Here is an 18,641-nt window from a genome sequence, read left to right on the forward strand (position 1 = left end):
CCGATCCCAGTGTCCCTTTGGGGCAGGGCTGTCTCTGGACCCCACGAGGGAGAGACGGAGCGCCCAGCTCAAGAGGCAGAGCCCCCGAACGCCAAAGGCCTCCTCCAGAGCCTGCGGGGGCACCTTCTGCAGCCAGCACCACGCGAGCCCCGCCGAGTGATGCCCACCAGGGACTCACCTGAGACAAGCACACCACCCACTGGCCCTGTTTTATTCATAGACCTTTTCAGGAAAAGCCAGTGGGGCAGTGCTGACGGGGAGCCCAGGCCACATCTGCAGGGCTCCCTTGGTCAAGGCCTCCAAGAGTCAGATCTCTTTTTTTTTTCCAGGACAAAACAAAACAAAACAAAAAAACCCAAAACTTATTTTGCAAAAACACCTCCTCAATAAACAACATGTAAACAGAAACAGCTGCTTCAGCCTCCACGAATATCTCACTGTGTTTTCAAGGGCTTGTCCGTGGCAGGCAGCGGGCAGGGGCCATTTTCCTCCTCCTCAGGGGCACCCTGGGGGTAGACCACGAAACACAGCTCCTGGCCCCAGCGTGTCATGGACTCTGAGGACAGACGGACAAACAGATAGACCCTGGGTCTGACCCTGTGGGTCAGGGGTCCTCACGGAGCTGCTCCCTTCAGGTGGTGGATCCTGGACACTGGGGCCACCTACTGGGGACACTTTCGGTGGCGACTGGACCCTGTTTCCACCGCCGCTGAGGGGAGGCCCTGCTCCAGGGCGAGCCCCTAAAAGGGTTACATTCTCAGGCCTGCCGCCGTGGGGAGGCTCCCCGGCTCACCTGTGAGTCTGTGCACACACTTTGGTTTGCTTCTCCAGAACACCCCCAGGAAGAAAACAGGCACCCCTGTGAGGATGATGATCACGCCGACCCCACACACCATGGGCTCCGAGATGAAGCTGAAGACCAGCAGGAATGCCCAGAAAACCAAGTACGCCACAGGAACCAGGAGGTTCACCTGGGGGAGAGCCAGCGGGAGTGCCAATGGCACCCCCACCCCGGCGGGTCCGAGGTGCTGCCCACCCGCTCCTGGGAGCTGAGGCATGAGGGCCCCCCTCTGGCAGCCGCCCAACATGCTGGAAGCCAACTCAGGGGATGGCCGGTGCGCCAAAGGGTTGAGGATTTGTAAAAGTTTCAGTGGCTCTGAGCTGCACACAGCAATGTGTCACTGCATGTTTGCATTTGGTTGGAGGTTTCTCTCTTTTTTGGTGTTTCACTTTTTAAGGCACTGAGCACTTCTCCAGCTTCAGGATTTATATGCACACAGAATATTTGCATTTAGCTTGGGTTAAGCTCTTGTGTCCTTGTGCGCGCTCCTGGAATTCCGTGTGACCAGGAGCAAGCACCTGAGCCTCACTTTCCTGTTTGTAAACTGGGAGTATTCACACCTCGCGGGGTTGTTGTGAGGGCCAAATCCGTCAGTGCGCATAGAGCCCCGAGCAGGGCCCAGCACGTGGCCAAAACTAGAATCCCAGTCGCTGTCATCACCTGCCCCTGGTGCCCAAATGACCGAAGGGGTGGCTCGATAGCGTGGGCCAGCCCATCCACTCCCAGGCCTCACCTTGATGGGCCTGTGGAGCGCCGGCCGCCTCCAGCGCAGCACGAGCAGGCCCAGGATGGTGACGCCGTAGCAGAGGTAGTTGATGAAGGACACGTAGTTGATGAGCGTGTACGTGTCTCCCACAAGCATGATGACCGCTGTGGCCCCGCACTGGGAGAGGACTGGGCTGAGGGTGGCCTCCCACCTGCCTCCATCAGCCCTGGGCCTGCCAGCTCAGGCCAGGAGGTCGATGAGCCCCAGCCCTCCCTGCTCCCTCTGTGGGCTGCCCCCTAGGGCCAGGACAAATCCCCGCCATTCCCCACGTGGCTGGGTGGCCCCGGCTCCCCTCCCGGCCGGCCTTGGCCCCACAACTTACACAGACAAGGAGGGCAGGGATCGGGGTGCAGCGTCTGACATGGATCATGGCCAGCAGGCTGGGCAGGTGCCCCTCTCGGGCCCCAGAGAAGCACAGTCTGGGACAGAGATGGGTGGGGGCCATGAGCCTGGCCGCGGGCCTCCTACCGACCAGATCCTGGACCTCAGCTCCAGACATGATGTCCCTCTTGAGCTGTCACCTCTGACCACTGCTCCGGGCCCCGGCAGCCCCACAGGGCAGTTCTTCCCTGTCTCGCCCCACCTCCCTTTTGCTTTCTGGACCTCAGAGTTGAGGTCCAACTCCTGTTCCTGGGGAGTTCATTGTTCCAGTTTCAGGTGGGACCCACCGGGCAGGAATTGACTTCCTCCGGCCCCTGGCACTGATCACACGCACCTGCCTTGCCTCACCTTGACCAACCCCCTCCCCAATCCAGTCACCTGGAGGAGGTGAACAGGTAGCCATTGATCCCTCCAAAAGTGGAAAGTGCCACGGAGACGGGCATGACCCAAGAAAAGTAGCCCAGCAGCTTCTCCCCGAAGGTCTGAGTGGGCACAGAAGAGAGGTGACACGTGAGGCAGGGCGGGGCGGGCAGGAGCCAGGCACAAGCGGGACCCCACTCACCACGGCCACCGCGTTAGAGGCCAGCAGCTCCTGGGGGGACATGGCAGTGAAGTAGGCGATGTTGGTGAAGGTGTACACAAAGGTCACCAGCGGGATGGAGATGACAATGGCACGAGGTAGGTTCCTGGGGGCGGCGGTAGCGCGTGTCAGCGGGGGGGCGGGGCCCAGGGGGCCCAGCAAGGGAGCAATCTGAGTCTCTATCTCCCGGGTCTGGGTCCGCTGGGGGCCTTGGGACAGGGAAAGAAGCAGCACTGCTGTCCCCCTGCTGCCCCCCTGCTGCCCCCCAGCCCCAGCCTGGGCTACATCAAACCCGGAGGAGCAGGTCTAATGTCGGCGCTGAAGAGAAAAGTGCGTACAGCCAAACTCAGCCTTGAAAATCCTCGAAAATCCTTGAGAGGTGCCCCTTGGGCCCAGTGCATTGACCTGGGGTGCCCCTGGGACGCCCTATCAGCCCCAGCCCCAGTTGCCAACTGTTCACTGCTGGGACCCCTGGCTGAGCTCCAGATGGAGCTATTGGCTTCATCCGTACGGACCACGTTGTGAGCACACATATCCATTTTGGCCAAAGGCAAACAGCTGGATCCATTGACAGGGGGACAATGATGCTCAGTGTTTCTGAGGCCCAGCGAGGGGCCGCAACCCACCCACAGCCATGCAGTGCCGGGCCAGTTTGGAGTACAGGTGTCCCAGCAGCAGTGCCGTCAGGCGGATGACCGGACTGAGCCCCAGGAGGCAGGGGGTCTGTGCAAGGAGGCTGCCTCTCCCACCACTGCATCCCTCCCCTTCCCAGGGCCTGGCCGGGCATCCCACTCACTTTCGAGGGTCGACCAGCTCCTCAGTGACATAGTTGAGGAAGTTCCAGCCGCTGAAGGCAAAGGAGCCCTGGAGGAAGGCCAGGGCCAGGTGACCCACGGAGGGTGTCATCCAGAAGTCAAAGGCATTGCTGGGCCTCAGCTCCTCGAAGTGTCCTGGGGGTCCAGAGGTCAAGGGTCAGAGTTGTCACCGAGGCCCTGTGCACAGCCCCACCCCGGCCCTACCTTGGAAGATCTGGACGAAGCCCACGCCAATGATGAGGGACAGGGCCAGGAGCTTCCCGCCGGTGAAGATGTCCTGGATGCATGTGGCCCAGCGCACGCTGGAGCTGTTCACCCACGTCAGGAGCACTGGAGAGGAAAGGAGAGAGGGCGGGTGGGCCATGGCCAAGTCCGGCCCAGGCTGCAGGAGGGCGGCATCCCCCCCAGCAGCTGGCGTGCAAGCAGCCCACCCCCTGAGGCTGAGCTCCCAAGGGGCTGGTGGCTGGAGGGGAACCCCCCCCTGCCCCGACCCACACAGTCCTCCCACCCGTGGGCAGCGAGCTGGGTGTGGGCCCAGGGTGGGCACTCACTCAGGCAGGCCATGGAGAGTGCGCGGGAGGCGGTGGCTGGGGGGATGCAGTTGGGGAACACGGGCTGCAGCACGTAGTTCGAGAAGGTCATGGAGATGACGGCCAGGCTGGTTGGGTACATGATGAGGACCGCACTCCAGAGAAGCAGGAAGCTGGAATGAGGGAGGGTCCGACTGGCACAGCGGGGCATCCCGCGCCCTGCCAACGCGCCAGAAGGCAGGGCCAGTGCTGTTGGGGTCTCTGCTCTAATAATGGACTTTTGCAACAGAGATGGCATTCCGCACGGTTAAACAGCTCCAGGCCGCCCTTGGGCAGGTGTTGAAAAGGACTGGAGAATCAGCCACCTTTCTAATAGCCATCTAGCTCTGGCCACGGGCTTTTTCCTGAGCTGGGGCAGGCTCTCCCGGGACCTTCGGTTATGGCTCCAGCTGGAGTTCTCAGCAGAGCATGGCTGCAGGGAGCTGGCTCTGAGCTGTGACCCCTGAGGGACAGGACCTTCCGTGCAAGGAGCCCTGGCTGGGGTTAGGGAGCCATTTATGTCCCGTCTGCCCGAATATTGCCACTGTGGGGTGCCCCCATGGGAGTAGGGGCTCTGCTCAAGTTTGTGAGGCCCAACCTCTTCCCAAGGGTTCTCCCTGCACCCAGGGAGCTCCTAGACTTTGAGGGTGGGGACAGCTGCATCCAGGGACACCAATGATCTCCGGGCTACCATGGTTGGTAGATTCCTCTTGGTCCTCTCCTTTACTCAGTGGCCTAACCCCTGCTCCCTTCTGCCAACCCTAGAAGTTAGGCACGCCTGGGGTCAGGCCTTGGGCCCTCCCCTCCCTCTCACTTCCTTCTCGAGTATTCTCTTAACCATACAGCACGATTTTTCTGCTTTCTCAGGTCCCAGTCCCCTTTGAGGACGCTCTCCCCAGAGCAGAGCATCCATGGACACATCTTCAGGGCCCCATCCACCGCTACCCCGTTAAAGACCCTGCGCCACATCCCTCGGAACCAAATTTTGTATACTTTGGCCTAGACTTTCCCTCTGAGCTCCAGACACCCTCCCGCCCAGACCGGACTAGACCATCTCCCCAGATATGCCACAGACCCCACCAGCATGGCAACCCTACCCCAAAACCTCCCCTCCCTGAAACTGCCATCCATGGAGTCTAACCAATGGGAAAGTGGCTGTCATCTCCTCTCCCTCATACCACACTGGATACCATGTCCTCTGCATGATTCTGGGATCTTCCTATACCTTTATTCAGGCCCTCAGCATGGCTCAGCTGGATAATTGCAATAGCTCTGGTCCCCCATCGTGCCCCCAGGCAGCGCCAGCACCTCCAAACCTTGGCACCTACCAGGGATGTGACCTGCCTCTGCCCACACCAGCTAGATCGGGCTCGCCCTCCAAGCCTTGGTGCAAGCGTGGTTTTTTCTGGAAGCTTTCCCTAGGTGGTGGCACCCAATTCTCTTGGCCATTGCCTCTCACGCACACCCTCAAAGCAAGGATCGTCTAGGTCTATATCAAGTGCAAGGGGCTCTCTCCCTTTTGCACTGTGGACAATTTGAGGACATTGATGGATCTTTTTTTTTTTTTTTTTTTTGCATCTCTCATTGTTTATTTGGAATCTCTTGTTATTGATGGATCTTTTTACCCCTGGTCCTCAACACATGGTAGGTGCTCAGCTAATGTTTACTGGTGAATAAAACTATGCCAAGGGGCTATGTAAAGGGGCACTCCTGCAGGGCGCTGGTAGGAATTTTATGTACCTTCCCCCCCAACACACGTGGGTTTACTAATCAAGGCTGCCCTCGCCTTGTTGCGAGCATCACCCAGGTGGGGAGTAGGCTTAAAGAAACATTTAGAAGGAAGCACAGAGAGGTCAAGGGGCCAGCCGGAGTGTCCTGCCCACCCTGGCCTTGGAAGGCTACCAAACACCTCCACCCTTTCTTCCATCCACCTCATGACCCCCCTGAGATGTGAGAAAAAGAAGGAATTGAAGTCCAGGGCCCAAGTGACCCTCCATTCCAGATTGTCGTCCCCTCCCCTACCGACCCTGCTGGTGCCCCACACTCACCCAGCCAGGCCCCCGAAGATCTCGGTGACATAGGCGTAGTCCCCGCCAGACTTGGGGATGGCGACTCCCAGCTCCGCGTAGCAGAGGGAGCCCAGGGCAGTGACACCTCCACCCAGGACCCAGACGAAGAGGGCCAGACCCACAGAGCCGGAGTGCTCCAGGACCCCCTTGGGGGAGATGAAGATGCCCGAGCCGATGATGTTTCCTGGGGTGGGGAGAGATGGGGAGGCCTCAGGTCTGGGGCCCCCTTAGGCAGCCCAGCGTTCTCCTCAGGCTCCCAGATGCTACAGTGAGGAAGGGAACCCGGGCTGTTCCCTGGAGGAGGTGGCGAGGGGAGTTGGGCCTGCAGGCAGGTGGATGCCACTAGGGACCTCAGACCCGGCAAATCCCACTCTGGGCTCATTATCTCCCCATTCCCCTGGCAGGGGAAGTCGCACCCTGTCCACCCAATTCAGGAGAGGAGTCCTGTTCTCAGTTCCTCTGCGCCCTGCTTGTTCCCACCGGGCAGGAGTGCGCTCAGCTGCTCAGGAACCTGCTTCCTGGGCTCCTCCCTGACCTAGAACCCAGACTGCAGACACAGACTCTGAAGGCACCTTGTTTCCTGGCACCGTTGAAATATTTCAGGTCCTGGGCAAGGGCCGGTGGGGTGAGGGAGAGGAACCGGTGCATTTTCAGGGCTGGGGGTAGGTCAGCAGGCATCACGGAAGGAACGGGGTAGGCAATGGCAGGCTGGCAGAGACTTGGCCAGCCCCGAGTCTGGAGAAGACTGCCTCTCTCCTTGAGACAGCCCGGTGGATGCCAGGACCACAGTGGGAAACCCCAGCTGGGGCTCAGGTTACTTCTCAAGATCTGCCTGTACAAGAGGTTTTGGCGAGGCTTCAGCAAGATACCATATAGGAAGCCCTCCACTCATTACAGCTGTATCCATATGTACTTGGCATCTTTGTGTGATTCTGCATACATCTGCAGCCGCACCTGCTCTCCCTCACCTCCATCCCCCAGCACATTGTAGGTGCTCAATACACATCTGTCGAGTAAACTAAATGGGTGCATGAATGGCCTGATATACAAAGCGGCACCGATGTCCTGACATGAAAGACTGATTTCCTCATCTGTGAAGTGGGGGCAGCCATCTCTAGTCCACTCTCCTGGAAAGGCCCTGCAAGGAGGAGGAGGAAGGTGGTCAGCCTCTGAGGCTCAGATGTGAAGGGAGTCTGCCATGGTCACCGAAGACCTGCCCTGTCCTTGGGCTGACTCGGAGTCTCGTGGAGTGTGGCATGTGTTGGGGGTGCTCGGTTGACTCACAGTGTCTGGGGGTGCTCAACCCGAATGCTCAGAGGTCCAAGCTGTGGTCTGCAGAGTAAGTTCTCAGGGTGAGCAAGACTCTGAGTGCCCACTGAGCTGTGAGCTCCCTGGCAGTTAGGGCAAAAAGGGCAATGTTCTGGGTGACCTGGGCCTCACCATCTGTGCACACAAATTAGGTCGCATCATTGGTGGTTTGCATGAGGACCTGCCCATGAGGAAAAATCCCAGAATGCACAGGCCCCATGAATAAAAAAGCAACACCGCTAGGAGCTGGCGCTCAGTCCCTCAACAGGATGACCCTACCTGCCAGGTCCTGCGGGAGAGTGCACACCCATCGAGGCAGAGCCTGCCTGCTCCACCTGCCAGGCCCACAGGCCGGTCTGGCCAAGGACACAGCTGTGGCTGCCAATCTGCATGCATTCCTTGTCCACGGTGCTAGCCCCCACCCCGCCCCCGGCCGACACAGATTTCCAGTCTGGACGGCCACGGTGCCCCACTTGGTTTTCCAGTCACATCCCAGGAGCCCTAAATACATCCAGATAAGGACGAAAGATTTCCTGTCCCCCAGCCCCCAGAGGTAAGCTGAGCCCTCAGCCTGCTTACAGGGGGGAGAGGGGCCACCTCCCTTATCTACCCTGCGGGCCTGGGGCCTGGCTCGGCTTTCTAAAGGGTCTTTGAGTTCGCTCTAACCGGCAGTGTAGCCTCTGTTCTCAGGGCTTGGTGGAGTGGGATTTGCCAAAAGCCAGTGAGGTTGGAAGCCAGCGGGGGCTGGGTGGCCTTGGAATGAGCTGGGTGCCTTCAGGCTGGGGGTATCCAGGGACCCGAGCAACCCAGCCCTTGGGGACCCCGGCACTCTATGTGGTTCAGCATGGTGGGGCCTCATGGGCATAGCCCTTGGGGAAGCCACCTCGCCTCTTGTCCTCCCAGGTTGGGGTCTGAAAGGGACGTGTCACTAGCCTGTGCCCAGGGGCTGGAGACTCCGATGCTGGCACTGGGGGATGGGCCAGGGGATCATGATTGTGTGGACACATGGCCTCAGCCTACAGTGCAGGGCTTCTTTCTCCCAACGCCGCTGAAAGGGCCTCTCCTTCTGGACCCGGACGACCTCTAGCATCTGCCCCAGGTTTGTGCCGGAAGGTGGCAGAAAACCCCACTGAGGTCCACTGGCTGCTCTGGGGACCATGTGGGCTGGGTGGGTAGCTCTGCAAGGAGCCACAAGGGCCAGGGGCTAGGATGAGTGGCAGAGGACGGGGGGGCGGCGGGGGGATGCTGGGGCCGGGGGTGGGGGCCTCCGGCGTCTGAATGATTACAGGAGGTCTGGAGGAGGGACCACGGAGCTGTAAGGGGCACGGCGGGCGGGGGGGGAGGGTGCCTGCCCAGCCCTCCTGGTGGTGGTGGGCTCAGGCCCCCCTTCTCAGCCCTCGTGTTCAGGTCCAGCAGAATCAGCCCTGCTGGATTCAGGACAGAGCAGTGGACAAGCCCAGCCCTTGGGGGGACCTGTTCTGGAGGAAGAGGGGCAAGGGCAGGAAGTAGGGAAGAGGGATGGGCTGGGAGATACTACTGAGCGCCCGGTCAGGTGTCTGACAACAGCAGGCTGGGGGAAATGCAGGTTCCAGGGCCTCCGCAGTCCCATCCACCCCGTGGCCAGGGGGCTCTGTGGTCCTTGCGGGTCCTTGGCGGCAGGGCCAGAGCTACCGCACAGGTGGGTGAGGAGGTGAGCCCCCACCAGGAGGCCCCCCTTCGGTCTCCTCCCGCCCCTCTGCCCTCCGCGCACGCTGGGTGGTTCTTTATCACATTAAGATGTTTGGGCTGATGGGGCTTACTCGGCTCCGCAGAGGGACGAAGAAAGGGCCATTGTTCTCCTGGTTGTTGCGGTGTGCCCTGACCTATTTCTGGGAGGCAGTGGCTGACCAGGGAGGTCCCAAGGGTGGACGGTGGAGGTCATGTTGGTGGAAGGAACCAGTTGCCCTCGGTGCGTGTGGGGGAAAGTGCAGTCTGATTTTGGGGGAGGGTGGGCAGGGAGTACCTGTCAGGCCAGGCTGCCGGCACCACCCCTCCTCGCTAGAAACACTTTGGGGAGTCAGCTGTGTGACCTCAGGCCAGCGCTGCCCTTCTGGGCCTCAGTTTCCCCTTTTGCGAGGTAGGGCCACTGAGCTAGGGGGCAGCAGAGGGCTGGTTCAACCCCGACTTCGGCAGAGGCCCTGCTGGGCAGGGTGGACATATTCTGCGCCTCTGCACAGGGTCTAAGGAAACACAGTCTGCTCACGGGCCCCTGGCCCCCACGGTGGCAGGTCTCTCCTCAGCTCACCAGATTCCCAGAAGCGGCATCATCTCCAGGAAGCCCTCCCTGACCTCCGACCTTGGCCCACTCCCATGGTACCTAGAGGATGGTGAGGAAGGGATTCTTTATTTGCCGCTCTGCATGGGTCCTGCATTCACAGAGGGCCGGGTCTGCACCCTGGCCTGCTGCGATGAGGAGCCTGAGTCCCCCAGAGGACAGAGAACCCACAGCGCCTAAGTCGTCTACACACGCCCTTGCCTATCTGTGCCTCATTTAGCTAGCGGGCCCACAATGGGGGTTCTTCCTGTCACACTGGCCTGCTGGCCTGAGACAGAACAGCTCTGGGACTCCCGGGTCTGATCAGGGGCTGGCCATTGGCCAGGCCTCCTTCCTCTGCTCTGGGCAACGAGTCCCAGCACCTCCCCATTAGGATGTGACCCATGAGGCCTCTGGGAAAGAGCTCCAAATTCCCATCAGTCGGTCCCTGGGGCCACAGACAGCGGGGCTAGTTGAGAGTCCCCAGATCTGGGTTCGAATCCCAGATGCCTCATGGTGGGGGCAGGGGCGGGGTGCTGTGGACCAGATACTTCACCTATCTGTGAAGTGGGGAGATGAGGCAGTGACGCGGGTGCGCTCCCACCCTGCCCGGTACATCAGAGGCCCCCGGAAGTGCTTACGAATCTCACTATTGTCATCTACCTTGGAGATACCCCAGGCCACCCAGTGTGGCCTTGGGAGACCTGACCCCCAGGGATGAAGGGGTCAGCGGCCAGAGCTCTGCTTTGGGGGCCCTGCTGCCCCCCGGGGTGAAGCCCACGCCTCCAAACACACGAGTGTCCTTAATGAGCATGTGTCGGGCACCCCTTCGAGGAGACAGAAGTGCCCTCTGAGGTTGTTGGCAGAACTCCAGGGAGGTGAGTGGGGATGCCTCCAGGACATGTCTGGAATTGCCAATTGGCCCGCGGGCACCTCCGGCCTAACCCACTTTCCTTTCAAGAGAGGGATGAACACAAGTGTGGAGCTCTCTCTGCCTGGCTCAGCCCAGCCCGGCCCGCCCAGCAAACTTCGCCTGTGCCCAGCCTCCGGGCTGAGTCAAGGTCACGGATGAGCTCCACTCCACTGGATCCAACCATCCACCCCTAGACTGCACCTTGCCTGCCTCATCAATGGCATTTGGCAGGTTAAGCCCTCCTCCCACCTTGCTGGCTTCTCCTTCTGGACGCCTCTGCTGGTCCTTCTCTTTCCTGACTTCCAGATGTTGAGTGCCCATGGCACAGTCCTGGGGCCTCTGCCTCCTTCTACACTTCCTCCCTTGGAGACCTCATTCAGTCCCACAGCTTCTGTTGGCAACTCCCAAATTTATATGCCTAGCATGGACCTTTTCCCTAAGCTAAACCTGGATAGCCAACTAATTACTCAACAAATATGCATCTCAGATTTCACATGTTCAAAATGAGATCCCTGACTTTCATTCCGTTGCCCCCCAGACCTACTCAGCTCAGTCTTTCTGGATCAATAAACAGCAAACCGGGCTCCCAGAGGCTCAGGCCCAAACCTGGGGTCACCCCTTGACTCTTCTCTTTCTCCCACACCTCACACCCAGTTCATCACAAATCCTTTGGCTCCATCTTCCAAACACATCCAGAACTGAACCTCCCCTCAGCACCTCACCACCACCACCCTGCGCTGAGCCGTCACTGTCTCTTACGCAAGTGACTCAAGTACCCTCTGGACCAGGCTTCCTGCTTCTACCCTTGCTGCCCACAGCTTCTTCTCCATAGCGAGCCCCATCCCATGCCATCCCGTACCCTAGCCCATACCATCTATCCCTGCCCTCATCGCAGGGAGGTTTATCATTTGCTCTTTGCCTCCCTGTTTATCATTGGCTCTTTGGCTCCCTGTTGATCAATCATTTGCTCTTCGGCTCCCTGTTGAGCAATCATTTGCTCTTTGGCTCCCTGTTGATCAATCATTTGCTCTTTGGCTCCCATGCTGGGACATCAGGTCCAGGGGGACAAGGCTTTTGTCAGTCCTCTTCCCTGCTGTGTCTCAAGCACCTAGAACAGTGCCTGGCACGGTTCTGCACCGAATTGTTGAATCGATGAATGAGTGTGTCCGGTGCTGGCGGGCCCCCACCCTTGTAGCCAGAGCGGCCTCGGCCCCCATCACCGAGGACATCTGCCTCTGGGCTGGCGCAGCCTCAGTCTGTTTCCCTGTCTGTAGATCAGGGTTCTGAGACACAGATAAGGTGTTTCTGGTTTTATGTCTCCTCAGGGTCCCTATGAGGAGGGGCCGAGCTTGTGGACAGAGCCATCCTCTGAGCAGCCCAGCTACCCCTGGCTCTGGAGACAACAGAGAGGGGCCTGCCCATCCTTGGATGAGCACGGATTGGCTCCTAAGGAGATGGGGTTCATGAAGCAGAACTCTGAGTCCCTGAACATACTTGAGCCTGACACACGAACATCAGCATAGGTGGGGTACTCGAGTCGAGGGGAGAGAGTGGAGGACAAGAGAGCCTGGTCAGCAGATCCAGGGTGATTCCCACTCTGCTGGGCACACCCATTCCTTGGGTGTGGATTGGGAGAGGGAGCTAGCGGGGGGCCCCGAGTCAGGAAGAGAGATTCTGTACATACAGCCCTGGGTGGGGTTGGGGAGTCAGGGGAGATTCCTTTGTCCCTTTGTTTGTTCATCCATCCATGGTCGAGTGGGGAGCTTGGTCAATCCCAACCTTCCCCCATCGAGGGCTCTGAATCTGGCCCCAAGTTTGCCCAGCACCAGAACAGTATGAGGAAGGGCACTGAATTGGAAGATTGGGTCCAAATCGAGTTCCAAATCCCAAGTCTACTGCTTGCAGAAGTGTCACTTAACTTCCATCCTCCGTTTTTTATGTCTGTAGAATGGATGTAAACACTCTCATCTTGCCAGGTGGGCAGGAGAATCAAATGAGATAAAGGGAGAGCATGATTTTATAATGTAATAAGAGGTGTTTTTCAGAAGAGGTATTAGATGCAGCGGTGTCTTAAGAACTCCTGCCCAGCTGGCTCCTTTCCCCACCCCCCCAGGCCGGGCTGTTCCACTCCAGGTGTGCCAGCTGGGGCCAGCAGGTGCTATCCTAAACACACTTCTGGTGGAATCTTCCTCCAGCCCAAAGCCCTTCCATTTCGTTCCATTCTGGAAAGCCCCACTCCTCGGCCTGGGACGAGGCAGAGGTTACAAGGAAAGAGAATTATAGGATCTTCTGGGAGGGGCTATTTGAAGTTTTGGAGATAGCAAGCGCAAGGAGCTCATAACAAACGAGAAAGATGGTGAAGTCGAATATAAAGTCCTCAAGGCTTTTAAAGTTAAAACATGACACTCTGGAGACATTTTTTTTACTTTGGTTTCCCTGGGGCAGGAAGTTGGGGTAAGATGTGGGAGCTGGACTCCGCAGAACAGCATGTCGGGAGGGGGCGGGGCCTCCAGGGCATCAGGTGGGAAGGGCAGTGCGGACCCTGACTCAACCCACAGAGGCTTCCTGCCGCCATCTCCTCTCCCATCTGGGCCACATCCGTTCTCCCCTTGTCTGTCTCTTGCCTGCTGGAATCCTTCAAAACTCCCTAAGCAGGGTCGTTGGACCACCACTGAGTGTCCTGTGCTGGGGTCAGGTCTTCTGGGTTCCCTTCCTGAGTCTGCCACCCTCGGCCAAGTCACCTCTTATCCCTGCTCAGCCTTCAAGGTCTGGAGGCCAAGTGTGCGGTGGACCTGGAAGAGCAGGAAAGGGCGGAAGAGTGGGGGTGCAGCAAGGGCCGAGCTGGGATGCACAGGACTACAGAGTCTGTCCTGCGGACCTCACGTGATGGTGGAGCTAGCCTCCTCCATGCCCACCGCCACCACCGGGGCTCTCTTTCCAAGGAGAGAGGAGCCAGCAGCCTCCACCTGACCTGAAGTAGATGGGATATGGGAGGAGGCAAAGTAGGAATACAGCACAATGATGGCCACTTAACCAAGGCAGCCCAGGAAGAACTGTGTCTCTCCCTGCACCTAGCGGTCTCCGTAGCCGGCTCCAGACACGGCCAGCCTCTTGACTTCATGGCCCATCCATCATGTGTGGGCTTCTCCTTCCTCGGGAAACAGATCCTGGAGAGGGTGTGGGCCAGGGCAAGACTCTAACCGGTATCCTGGCCAAATCCCTGGACCCAGCCCTTCCTCCCAGCAGATAGTGGAGCAGGGATGTCCTAGGCCAAGAAGGTCACAGGAGCTGCTCCTGGAAGACTCCATTCCAGGGGCAAATGGGTGAGATGGGGGAGCTACCTGCACAGGGTTTGTGTTCTGGGGCAACTTTCAGTGTGAGGGTGGGGATGGCCAAGAGCCAGATCCCAGCCCCAGTTCAGGAGCTCCCAGTGTGGGGGCAGAGGAGGAGGAGGTGAAGACTCCAGTCTGCCCTCCTGAGCCTCCAACTTTCTCCATCACCAGGGGTCTGAGGATGGGCGGGCCGTGGGTGCACAAGGAGATCCTACTGGCTGGGGAGGGGAAGACCTGGCAGGCAGTAGAATAAAGCAGTCCAGACCCCTGGCATTCATCTGCCCAGTCTGTGTCTCCTGGGACAAAGGAGATGGAACAGACCACTCCCAGGAGGGTCTCTGAGCACTTGGTGTGGACACAGGTCCACAGATGACCTAGTTCCTAAGGAGTCAGCATTCATGACTTGGGCCTTGTCCCCTGAGCCCTCTGCTGACCCAGAAGTCCCCGTACGGGGGCAAGACACATGGATCCATTCTCAGGTGGGGAAGATGGGGCCAGAGGATGTGAGTGTCTGTTGGGATCCCAGCCCAGGAAGCAGGTGGCTTTTCTGCAGGGTTGGCCTGCCCACCCCATGGCCAGCTTCCCCAGTCACTGACTGGTCCACCCTCTCCCCAGGGTCCTGCCACCAAACTCTGCAATAATTATATACTCTGAACCTATTTCCCCCTCTGGGCTGGCTCTACCCATCCAGTGTCCCCACAGGGTCTCCTGCTTTGGAAGAATAAATCACCCACACTGCATGGCTCCTGGATCCTATACACATAGTAGAGACTGGAGCCACAGCCCAGAACTTGGAGCCTTAAGCTGGGTCAGCCTATCCAGTCCCCATACTTACAGGGCTCCTGCACTCCAGGCAGGATGATAGGGACCTCCCTTTCACAGATGAGAAAACTGAGTGCAATTTGCCTTGCTGAAACCCGCAGCAAAGTAAAGGCAGCCAGGGAGATTCCAGCGGTGGATGGGACGGGCACCTCCCTCAGGTGCAGAACTTCGGGGCGCCTGGGGAGGTGGGAACAAGAAGCCCTACTGCCCCTGTGTGAGGGGAGACACCCGCAGGTGCTCTGGGCATCTCCTCACGTGTCCCACAGTCGCAGATGGTAGGAGCGCCCGCAGCGGGGTGCCCCTTGTTTTGGGCAGCAGTGCACCCCAAGCCTTTGGCCCTGCCACCCCAGGCACCCGCCCGCCGCGGCCCCTCTCACCGATGATGATGGTGCAGGCGCTCACCAGCCCGATCTCCTTCTTGAGCGCCACCCGCTCCGAGGCACCGGGGCCGGGGCCCGGGCCGGGGGAAGGCGAGGGTGCAGGGCCGGGGTTCCCGCGCCCGCTCGGCTGCTGCGTGTGGCCGGCCATGTCGCTGTCCCGCCGCGTCCCCGCTCCCTGCGCTGCCCAGTCTGTCCGACCGGCCGCCGTTCCGTCGGTCCGTCCGTCTGTCGGTGCGCTCGCCCGCCTTCGCAGCCCGGACAGCGCCCACAGGCGGGCGCATGCGCTGGCGCGGGGCCCGGGCACTGGGCCCCGGGGCTGCGGGGGCCAGGGAGGGGCGGAAGGAGGACCGGCTGGCAGCCCCCCTCCCCCACCTTCCTTAAAGGGAACTGCCCGCACCCCCGCTGCCTGGGAAGGAAGGAGAGGACTTGGGGCAGACCTAGGAAGAACTTTCTAGTTGAACTAAGGAAGAGGCCCTCCCACTGCCTGAGTTACATCTACTCGCGGGGTGGGGGTGGGGGAGCAGAGCTCAAAGGCAAGACTGTCCCTGCCCGCAAGGAGACTGAGGAAGCCGGCAAGAATAATAGCTGTCTGTGTACTGGGACCCTCTGCGCGCTAGCGCTTCCCTACTCCTTAAATCCTGGCACGGACCCCGAGTGCGCGCCTTGCGGACAGAAGGGTGGAGGTTGACTCCGTTCTACAGGTGGCAGTTGAGGCCCAGAGATCCGTAAGGAGGATCACAGAGCTAGCGGCAGGGCCCAGACGCAAACCCTTTCTGAAGCCTCCTTGTTTTCCAGACGGTGATGGCTGGGTGTGAGATACCGCTCTAGGAGGGGTGCGTCCAGGAAGCCCTCGGAGGGGGTCAGGAGACCCTAAACACCCACCATCAAAAGTCTGGCCTCTAACCCCTCATCCAGAGCCATTAAGGGAGTCCTGGAAGAAGTTCTGCCCAACCCTCCCCCCACCCCACCCCACCCCCGCCCCGCCCGGCTGCGCTCTGGGCTGCGTCTGGCAGGTTCCATCAGCAGATGCCGGGTCACAGGTGAGAGTGGGGGCTCGGCGGACTAGAACTCGGGTCTTTGGCGAAGGCCCCGCGCAATCCATCTCGGCTCAAGGAGACGGGGCCACCTCAACAGGCCAGGAGACACCGAGAAGGGGGCTGCGGCTCCTGAGGTCGCGGAGGATGTCGGGCGTGCAGGGTCCCAAGGAAGCCGCCTCCTCCCGGAAGCCGTCGGGACCGTGCAGCCCCGGCCCGCGCAGCAGACACAAGGGGGGCGGCGTCGGGGGCCACCGGGGCGGCGGGCGGGGCGAGCCTGGCACTGTGCGGCAGGCGGCGGAACAGCCTTTGTCCTTTCCTGGCGGCCGCCGCGGCGCGCCGTCCCCTGCATGTGGATGAGGCCAAGCCGGGCGCCCCGTCCTTCCCCCCTCGCCGGGGTCCGACGGCCTCCGGGCAGCCCCGGGGTGGGGCGGGGGCTGGGGTCCGGCGCTGGGCTGCGGGCGGAGCATCCAGGTGAGAGCCCGGCGGCTCAGGGAGTCTGGCGGCGGGGGAGGGACCTTCGAAATTGGGGGCGGGGATCTGGGGGTAGGGAGCGGGACGACCCCGGGTGGAGGGCTGGGGGGACGCGGCGGGGGAGGCCACCGGCGAAGCTTCAGCCTTCGCGCTCGCGTCGGAGTCCGGCATTCTTGGCGCCCTCTGCCTCCCGCCCCAGAGACGCGTTCAGCAGCCGGCTTTCTTAAAGGAGCCTCGCGCAGGGGGCGGGGTGGGGGCGGTGGCACGGCTCCGGAGACTCCTGAGGTCGCTGGGTGGGGTGGGGAGCTGGGGTGTCACTGCTGGTTTGACTCTCCCCACCCAGGGGCCTTTGCAAAGCTAGGGTCCGCTGGGAGAGCGTCCAGCCAGGGCTAGTGAGTCCAGGGGTTGGCGCGAGCCTCACGCACTGGCCAGGGGCCTGTGGGTTTTGAGCATGGCTCCTGAAATGTGGAATATGGGTTTGAAGAGAAGGAGTGACTCTAGGGCACCGGTAGGATGGAATTTGCATGTTATTGTCCAGACCCACAGTTCAAGAGGACATTTTAGTGGAATTGAACTAGAATCTGCAAATCCCAATGGGAATAAAAAGTTGGCAAGATTGGTTTACATCCCAAAGTCAATCAGTACAATTCCCCACATTAACAGAGAAAAGGCAAGAAAACCATAACATCTTCTCAACAGATTCAGAAAGTAGTCATCCATGATTTAAACAAACAGAATGTACTCACCAAATTAAAAACAGAAGAGAACTTCCTCAGTCTGATAAAGGTTTCTACCCAAACCCCAAGTCCTCCAAGAAACAAACAAACCCCCCAAACCTTGCAGCTAACATCATGTTTAATACTGAAATGCTGAATGCTTTTCCAATGAGATGGGAAACGAGGAAGAATGTTAGCACTCATCAACGTTGTGCTGGAGGTCCAAGCCAGTGCAATAAGGCAAGAAAAAGAAGAAAAAGGGCTCACCTTTTTGTCGCCGAAATTTAGAACAATGACCACACTAAATGCTTGTGAGGATGTGGAGCAACAGGAATGCTTATTCATTGCTCGTGGGAGTGGAAAATGGTATAGCCACTTTGGAAGACAGTTTGGCAGTTTTTTTGCAAACCGTATTCTTAGCATGCAATCCAGCAGACCTACTCCTTGATATTTACCCAAAGGAATTGAAAACGTATATCCACACAGAAACCTGTGCCTGTGTGTTTATACTAGCTATATTCAAAAGTGCCCAAACTGGGAAGTAACCAAGATGCTCTTCAGTAGGTGAATGGATAAACTGTGGTATGTCCACACAGTAGAGTGATATTCAGTGCTAAAAAGAAATGAGCTATTACGTGATGAAAAGACATAGAGAAAACATAAATGCATGTTATTAAGTGAAAGAAGCTAATCTGAAAAGAAATAGAAAGGTCTGAAAATAGGAAAGGAAGACCTAAAACTGTATTGTGGCTCAGTCGGTTAAAAGTCCAACTCTTGATTTCGGCTCTGGTCACAATCTCAGGGTCGTGAGATTGAGCACTGTGTTGGGCTCTGTACTCAGTGGGGAGTCTGCTTTAGATTCCCTCTCTACCTCTGCCTCCCCACTCTCTCTCTCTCCAAGATAAATAAATAAATCTTAAAAAAAAAAAGACAAAACTGTCTCTTACAAATGACACTATTGGGTAAAAAAATATACAAGTAAATTTAAAGTTAGTTAATTTAGCAAAGTCACTGGATACTAGGTCAATATATAATAACTAATTGCATTTCTTTTTTTTAAAAAAGATGTTATTTATTTGAGAAAGAGAGAGAGAGAGACAGCATGAGAGGGAGTGAGCACTAGCAGGGGAGAGGCAGAGGGAGAGGGAGAAAGAGAATCCCAAGCAGACGACATGCTGAGTGTGGAGCCCAATGCAGGGCACGATGTAGGGCTCCCTCCCGTGACTCATGAGATCACGACCTGAGGTGAAACCAAGTGTCAGATGCTCAACTGACTGAGCTATCCAGGCGCCCCACTAATTGTATTCCTATGTACCAGCACCAACTAGAAAATAACATTTCTAACACC

The 18,641-nt window shown here is 58.6% G+C and overlaps 1 protein-coding gene across 1 annotated transcript; it reads right to left on the reverse strand.

Annotated features, from left to right (window-relative positions):
* Positions 1-434: 434 nt before the first annotated feature.
* SLC7A10 (solute carrier family 7 member 10) lies at positions 435-15,350 on the reverse strand. Its single transcript, XM_028123697.2, has 11 exons — positions 15,067-15,350; positions 6,001-6,205; positions 3,935-4,086; positions 3,588-3,713; positions 3,365-3,518; positions 2,551-2,674; positions 2,367-2,470; positions 1,930-2,026; positions 1,575-1,724; positions 794-971; positions 435-556 (listed from the first exon to the last, which is right to left on the reverse strand). Exons 1-11 carry the CDS (start codon positions 15,215-15,217, stop codon positions 435-437), a joined length of 1,563 nt encoding a protein of 520 aa, XP_027979498.2. The 5' UTR covers positions 15,218-15,350.
* Between the last annotated feature and the right edge of the window lie 3,291 nt (positions 15,351-18,641).

This window comes from Eumetopias jubatus, unplaced genomic scaffold, assembly GCF_037043125.1.
Source record: "Eumetopias jubatus isolate StellerSeaLion01/CBP00866 unplaced genomic scaffold, mEumJub1_p1.0 scaffold_10, whole genome shotgun sequence".
In the NCBI taxonomy this organism is placed as follows: domain Eukaryota; kingdom Metazoa; phylum Chordata; class Mammalia; order Carnivora; family Otariidae; genus Eumetopias; species Eumetopias jubatus.

Excerpts from the sequence above, each read along its gene's own strand:
- SLC7A10 (XM_028123697.2), bottom strand. The coding sequence starts at position 15,217 with ATGGCCGGCCACACGCAGCAGCCGAGCGGGCGCGGGAACCCCGGCCCT. Across the intron at positions 3,714-3,934 it reads ACTCTCCATGGCCTGCCTGA|TGCTCCTGACGTGGGTGAAC; the intron begins GTGAGTGCCCAC and ends TTTCCTCTCCAG. Across the intron at positions 1,725-1,929 it reads TCCCTGCCCTCCTTGTCTGT|TGCGGGGCCACAGCGGTCAT; the intron begins GTAAGTTGTGGG and ends GTCCTCTCCCAG.